The following is a 7583-nucleotide window of genomic DNA, read 5'->3' as shown; positions in this document are numbered from 1 at the left end:
CGTCTAAGGGTCGAAATAACCGAGTCCTAGTCGAAAAAGGACACTTTCCCATCTTGAGCGTCCAGGGCAGTGTGGGGCGCTGGACCTGGCGCTCAAATATTTTGGCTACTGTAAATTGCGATCACTTTTTGCGTTTTTGTCCCGATTTCGCTCCAATTCGCGTCCTTTTATCCCAAATTGCATTCGAATGATCCCTACACATAGAAATACCAAAATTTAGCATAAATAATCATATTAAACATCTCAAATCGTCGAGACATGAGGAAAATGTGAGGCGATATATATCAAAATATGCAGACATTAAGCCGATTATCATCAAGCTCAAAACTAAGATCATCAACCATAGATACAGTGAACCCATTCGGGTAGTGTGTAGCAAGTTTCATAATCTTGTCTTTATCATAATTTGCAAAAGAATTATATGGACTCAAACTAGCCATACCAAGAAGTAGATTAGTATTCACTTCATTGAAAAGATTGTTAAGTTCCGAAAGTTACAAATCAATAATAGCATAGAAAACCTCTACACGCAAATGATAAGAATATGTAACACTTGATTTCTTACGTTTTGACTTTCCACGAACATAATTCATATCCATTTCGGGGATCATAATACCATGCTTGACACAAAATAAAGAGACGTCTCTTATCAAAGAATTCCATCTAGAATCTCTCATATCTTGCAATTGTCTCTTTGCGAAACCAACAAGCTTCATTGCACTTACAATATCTTGATCTTTTTTTTTGCAAAGCAATATTTAAATCATATGTAATTGCCAATACTTTCAATATTAAATGTAACATATACATAAAGTCATATGATCTTATGCTGAAGGAGTATCATTCATAATCAAAGTTTTAAGACCATTAATTTCTCCCTGCATGTTACTAGCTCCATCATAATCTTGTCCCCGTATTTGAGATTTACTCAATGAATGTTCCAAATGCAAAGAATAAATTACTTCTTTTAATGACTTTGCAAATATATCTTTAACATGAACAATGCTAAGGAATCGCTCAATAACTTTACCCTCTTTGTTGATATAACGTAAAATAAGCGCCATTTGTTCCTTATGAGAGACATCCTTAGACTCATCAACCAATATCCCAAAGTAATCCACGTTCAAGTCTTCAACAATTGTTTTTAATGTTTCTTTCGCACAAGAACTCACAATATCTTTTTGTATATTTGGACAAATCATAATGTCATTTTTGGAGCATTTTCTAATACAACTTTCTTTACATCATCCTTCTTATTTGCATACCTCTTTAAGAGATCCAAGAAGTTGCCTCTTCTTGTAGAAGTTTTACGTTCATCGTGACCCCGAAAAGACATTCCTTCTTTCAAAAGATACTTTGCAACATCAATTGAGGCATTCAGGTGAACCCAATACTCACTTTTCATTTTCTCGGATTGCGTATCAAAAGATGTTAAAATAGATTGTACTTGATTCGATAAATCTAGCATCATCTTGAAACGCCGATTATGAACACTATTCACTTTACCCCACATGTGTGTTAAACCTCTCTATACCTTTATTCCAAGCCTTAAAACCAACTTTTGTAAAAGAATCACTTACTTTTTTTCCCATATCCTCCTATCTCATTTTTAAACAAATAACAACATAAGCAAAATGTTGCATCTTCTAGAATATAATGTCTTCTCACTCGGTCACGCTGATTAGGAGGAAATTCTGAAATTTGTTTTCTTTCATCAGGATCAGGTTTAAGAAGATTCTGATCCAATATAATATCTTTGTGTGATGGTTGGGAAGAATTGACAATTATCATTAATCACTGGACAGGAAGGAGAGCTTAGTGAAGGAGAACTAGAAGTAGAACCTGAAGAGGTTTGCGGCTTGAAAAATCTCTTGATCATATCGAGGCTCAGTATAATGCCCTACAAATCATAAAACACAAATTAAATATTACAGATGAATATAAGAAGAAAATAGTTAAGAAATATTATTTTATATAATATAATATAAGAGGAAAATAGTTATAAAAAAAAGATGAAGGAAGGAGAGGACCTACAATGGATTACTGCTTGTCTTTGATAGGCAACAGAAGAAAAGTCAAGATTGAAGAAGAACGAAGGTCGAAGAACCAGTGGCTTGCAAGATTGAAGAAGAACGAAACCCTAACTCTTTTTTTTTTTTTGGGGAACATTTTGGTGTTGTTTCTTTTTAGATTCATTTTAGTCATCTAGTATTATTAAAAAAATAGACTAAAGTGAAAGTTGTACTAACTTGACAGAAATGGAGCAATGTTTTTGTCTGTTTAATAAAAAGGACTTATGGGGACTCAAACTTGCATCAACAAGAAGGGAAGCAGGCCACATTTGGGTTCCAAGATTTACCATTGGACTAGAAATGCATTTTGAAATTGGGTTCCCATATAATTATTGTTATATATTCAATAGATTTCTTAATACAAATATAAGATCTACACAAAAATTACTGGGTTCCCGGGATCCCATACATAATACCGTATGTCCGCCCCTGTTTCAAGGTAAGGCAAATAAAATATTTCTCCGACAATTAGTTATTGGTACCTAACTTATCAAAACGAATGATGCCTAACCCAATTAATTAATAAGATTTATAAGACCCCAATCTATAACTTCTGCAAGTGAGATATGATGTGATAATGTGAACTTCCAACTGCATTAGAATCATTGGCTTCTTTTCTCCACAAATGGACCCACATCTCTTCAAAAAAAATTGACTTCTTGTGAAATGCAGAAGAGATCATCAAACAAGTCAACCTCATCCACTATCATTAGTCCATTACTCAAGGAAATCATTATCAACTCGAGTATTGTTTTCCGACCACTTTACCGCCTACTTTGATTTTACGTTTTTGTGAATTATATACACGAATTATGTCGGAACTAAAACTAACCCTTTTTTGGATCCACCTTATATGAATAATATATACTCCCGTGGGAGGAGAATGAGCTTGTTTGGGTGCAAGTTGGTTCGAACATTCAGTGAAAAATTTACATTTTGAGGTGCGTGTAAGTTGGTCTGAACATTCAGTGGCAGTTTACGTTTTTAAGTACTATCTATGAATACATAACACAATTTGGCCAAAGCCAATCGGTGCTTTAGCACTTGTACCTCAAAACATAAATCTGCCACTGAATGTTCAGACCAACTTGCACGAGCATCAAATAGTTCACTGGAAACTGCTAATTTTCATCAGCACAAATACTAAATAATTACAATTATTCATCAAGATTTAGACAGACAAGAAACACCAACATATGTAGTCCTCTTTCCATTAACAGCATATTAGTTGTTTCTCCACTTCAAATGGAATGTTTGAAGTGTAAAGATATTTACATGAAAATGTACAAAAAGGAAGCTTAAAGCACTTAATGAATCATACAAGAAAAGGAAAGAACATTTTGCAGAAGCGTGCAAGTATTGCTCATAAGAGAAAAGGCTTAATCATAGTCATTTCATGATCATGTTACACCATTAGTCCACAGTTATAAGCACCGTCCACGCCAATATCTTGCTTCACCTCAAGTTTTATCCCTTCAAAACTAAGCTAATCCCTATACAGAAACTGTCACATAAGTCTATTGCCTTTACAAAGAGGCATTCACCATAATCCTAGTTCAAGAATCAGTCGATTTGTGGGGTTCAAAGAGTATGTCATCATCTGTGTTTTTAGCCACGACGAATGCCCAAGAAGTAGTTAAAGTCATGGTGTTGGACCCCCAATTGCTTTAGCCATGAATCGGCCACGCTTAATAGTGACACCAGCCTCTCTTGGTCTCTTCCACTCCTGTCCGAAATCCACACATTACCCTGCATCTTGTAAGTTGCCAAACCGAAAGGTGAAAGAGGGATCGTTTCCCCTTCATCTAGTTTCCTAATACCTTTTTCCATGTTATCTTCAAGGTCCATATCTGCACAAATCCAACAGTATAGTATAAGAATCTTCTGCATATTATCGATCTAGTAACATAGGCAACCAAATTTCAGTTGTTCGTCGGACAAAATGATACGACAAAATGAATAATACCTTGAAAAGAAGAAGAAAGGGTGTGGAATGTGAGAAAGCAAGTAGACAAGTCCTTAATGGTTTTCCCCATGGGAATGTGATAGATAGGGTACCTATATTTTTCATATCAATAAAGTTAGTGACACAATCTTTCCCTGATTCCATCTTTCATTATTTCTGGTTGCAAAGAGAGAAGCTCGTCAGCAATAATTAATTGTAAGAAAATTAAGCATCATAACATAAATGAGGTGTATTAAGTAGGATTTGTTACAGGATAAACAAGATCCCGTTGAACATCAATGAAGGTGCAAATATAATAATGTCACCAAATATAACGATTTCGATTGGAAAAAGTTTTTATACATTGAAATCATCTAAATTTGGTAAAATATACTCAAAAAGAATCATCAGTTTCATGATTATAAGTGCGCGGAGAGACAGAGATAGAAAGAGTTGATATACCAAGCAACTGACATCCAACTAGCTGGTGAAAGATCTACACTTCGCAATGACATTAATCCAGGGTGTCTTTCAGCTAAGCTACTAATCTGAAAGCAAAATGAATAGTTAGATACACACTGAATACAAAATAAAGCATCATAATCTTAAGATATTCGAACTACAGTTTCCCTTACATAGAACAAATGCCTAATTATATCAGAGTTACACAAGTAAAGAGGCAAGTAATTGCCATAATTAAGGAGATCTGACAGAATCGAATCAAGATGATACATTATTTGTAGCATCAAATAGTTATAGATAAGAAATCGCGCAAAAAAGGAGTGTGCATTTGTATAATTCTGTCATAGCCATTGCCATTTTTTATTCAATCATAATGCTCAAAGAAGAAAACAAGAAACAGTTGAACCTGAAATAGAGCACAAATCAATTTACAACTTATATGCTTCTACCACACATGAATCACTGGCCAATAGCATAAATTATACAACGACAACAACAACGAACAACACACTGGAATACCACAAGTGGGGTTTGGGGAGGGTAATGTGTACGCAAACCTTACTTCTACCTTATGAAATTGGAGAGGTTGTTTCCGATATACCCTCGACTCAAGAACAGTAAAAAGTACGCAATAATCAATTAATAACAACAAAAATGTGAAGCAGAGTAATAGGAATGGAAACAATGGGCACAGTCTATAACTATAGCTTTTCTTTGTGCAAAAGAATGGCAAGAATTGGGAGACAAATTACCTTATCCATCAGAGGTACTCTTCCATATGGAGAAGATCTCTCAAAGTATTGATAATAAAGGTAACCCAATCTGTCATTCATTTGCAAGTTGCTATCTTGATCAAATAAGCCTTCCTCTGAGGAACAACCATCCCATCTTGATAGCTTCTCACTCTCACTCTCATCACTCAATGAATCACTAAAAGAATCCCTTGTCTCCCAAACAGACTCATTCTCCTCCCTATAAAAAAACATAAAACAAGTTTTAACTTCAAGAAAAGGCTTTATACCACAAGAAATGTGCTTTTCAACTAGCTGTCTTTCAACTATGTTGCTCAGACTCTCCAAAATTGCTAATGCACCCATAAAAATCTGAATTTCTTCTGTAAAGAAAAGGACCAATAAGTCAAACCAGACTCATTCTCCTCCCTAAAAATAATTATAAACATCTCACCATTTTAACTTCAAGAAAAGGCTTTATACCACAAGAAATGTGTTTTTCGACTATCTTGCTCGAACTCTCCAAAATTGCTACTGCACCCATTCGGATCCTCCAAAAATGCACTACTTTTGAGAACTCAACAAGCATCCAACGGCATTTTTGAGGAGTCCGAGCAATATAGTTTTTATAAGAATCTGAATTTCTTTTGTAAAGAATAGGACCAATAAGTTAGAAAGTCAAGCCAAACCATGAACTATGATCAATTTGAGATAACCTAAGAATATAATGTAACATACAAAATGGTACCTTAAAATGCTTACAGATGAACTGCTGGTGAAAATTTGAATAGCTGAAAGATAAGGCACATAATATTGGACTAAAGTTTCACCACTATCTAATTTAATAGGAACTCCAGCACCATAAGCACTCCATTCATCATAACAATTCCATAAATCAGCCAATGTAAAGTATTCAATCTCTTCCTTTTCTTTAGGATGCCAAAGCCTATTAAGGTTTCTCATCTCACTCTGTAAATAATGACACAAACAAAATAATATCATACAAAATTCCAAATGCTCATCCATTTAAAAAAAAAGAACCAAAAAAATGTACATAAACAAACCTTGGCAAGAAACTGAGATGGTACTAATGGTGTAGTGCAATTCAAGAAAGAATCAAGATTTGATTGCATTGATCCTTTATCAATAGTCATGATTATTTAATAAAAATGAAAATGAAAAAAGCACAGAGAGAGAAAGAGAAATGAAACTGTTTTCTCTCTTCTAACTCTGTGAAATTGTGAATACAAGGATACCCCACAAAGGAAAACAAAGACAAAACAGAGGAAGAAAGCAAATTATTATATAGAGAGAGGAAAAGACTATAACAGGATTTTATTACCCTTTATATGTCAATGAGAAAAAAAAAATATGAAGACTTTAGGACTTTCGAAAAATTAGTGATAAAATAAATAAAAGGAAACAGAAATCTTTTTTATTTCCTGGTATTCTCCTTTTTATTGCTAGTTGAGGGAAAACACCGCAATATTATAAGAACACAAACAAACCAAGAATTTCAATCCCAAGATTGAAAGCAAAAAAAAAATATAAAAAAAAGGAAATGGAACAAATTCTGTTTATTTCTGGAAAATGACGTAACCCCATGACCAAAACAAATCCAAGAAAACTACCCCCTTGTTTCCCGCAGGAAGAAAGAATGAAGAAAACGATGAGGAAAAGATTGGACTTTTTAGGAAGACGTTAGTGTCACGTCAAGAAACCAAGTGTTTAGCTTATTTGTGCTGTAATAACGGAATTTCATGGTGTTGGATAAAAAAGGAATCAATTTTGTTCACGCTATAGAATAAGTGAAATAACCCATGTATTACTTTTTACTTTTAGGGAACGATTTTTTGTATTATTGAATTTAATTTGAGTGTATAATCGATCACTAGATTTTTTGTGACTATGAACAGGCTTAGATGATGGAAAAGGAGAGAGAAAGAGAGAGAGAGAGACGAGGGCGTGGGCGGGAGCTACAATTAAGGCATGAAAGTAGAATATATTAATACTTGTTTTTGTCTGTTTATCTCAATTTAATTTCCTTTAATTTTGGGAATATCTCACTTACCCAAAATAATACATCTTTCATCTTTTGAATGGGATAGGAACGGATGAATTATTTATACTCTCAATACAAACTTCTCTCAACTTTGAACAATAAACAGTCTTCCATTTATTTCTTAAATTATATAAATAATAGAGAAAAAGTGCAGGGACGCAAAACTACATGAAGGTTAGACCGTTAGAGGGTTCAAATGAAGCCTCTCTCGCCAGAAATTTGACTGTGCAAATAAAGTAACAACCAACTTTTTAGTTATATATAAATTATTAAATATCCTTGACATAAGAAAAGATATTATAATACAGTAG

General features: G+C 34.0%; 1 protein-coding gene across 1 annotated transcript; it reads right to left on the bottom strand.

Annotated features, from left to right (window-relative positions):
• Window positions 1-3257: 3257 nt before the first annotated feature.
• On the bottom strand, window positions 3258-6521 carry LOC104092816 (uncharacterized). Its single transcript, XM_009598490.4, has 6 exons — window positions 6275-6521; window positions 5959-6179; window positions 5232-5451; window positions 4480-4565; window positions 4039-4130; window positions 3258-3922 (listed from the first exon to the last, which is right to left on the bottom strand). Exons 1-6 carry the CDS (start codon window positions 6362-6364, stop codon window positions 3681-3683), a joined length of 951 nt encoding a protein of 316 aa, XP_009596785.1. The 5' UTR covers window positions 6365-6521; the 3' UTR covers window positions 3258-3680.
• Window positions 6522-7583: the final 1062 nt, after the last annotated feature.

The sequence above is a fragment of the Nicotiana tomentosiformis genome, chromosome 6 (genome assembly GCF_000390325.3).
Source record: "Nicotiana tomentosiformis chromosome 6, ASM39032v3, whole genome shotgun sequence".
NCBI classification, from domain to species: domain Eukaryota; kingdom Viridiplantae; phylum Streptophyta; class Magnoliopsida; order Solanales; family Solanaceae; genus Nicotiana; species Nicotiana tomentosiformis.
This window is presented reverse-complemented; position numbering and strand designations above follow the sequence as displayed.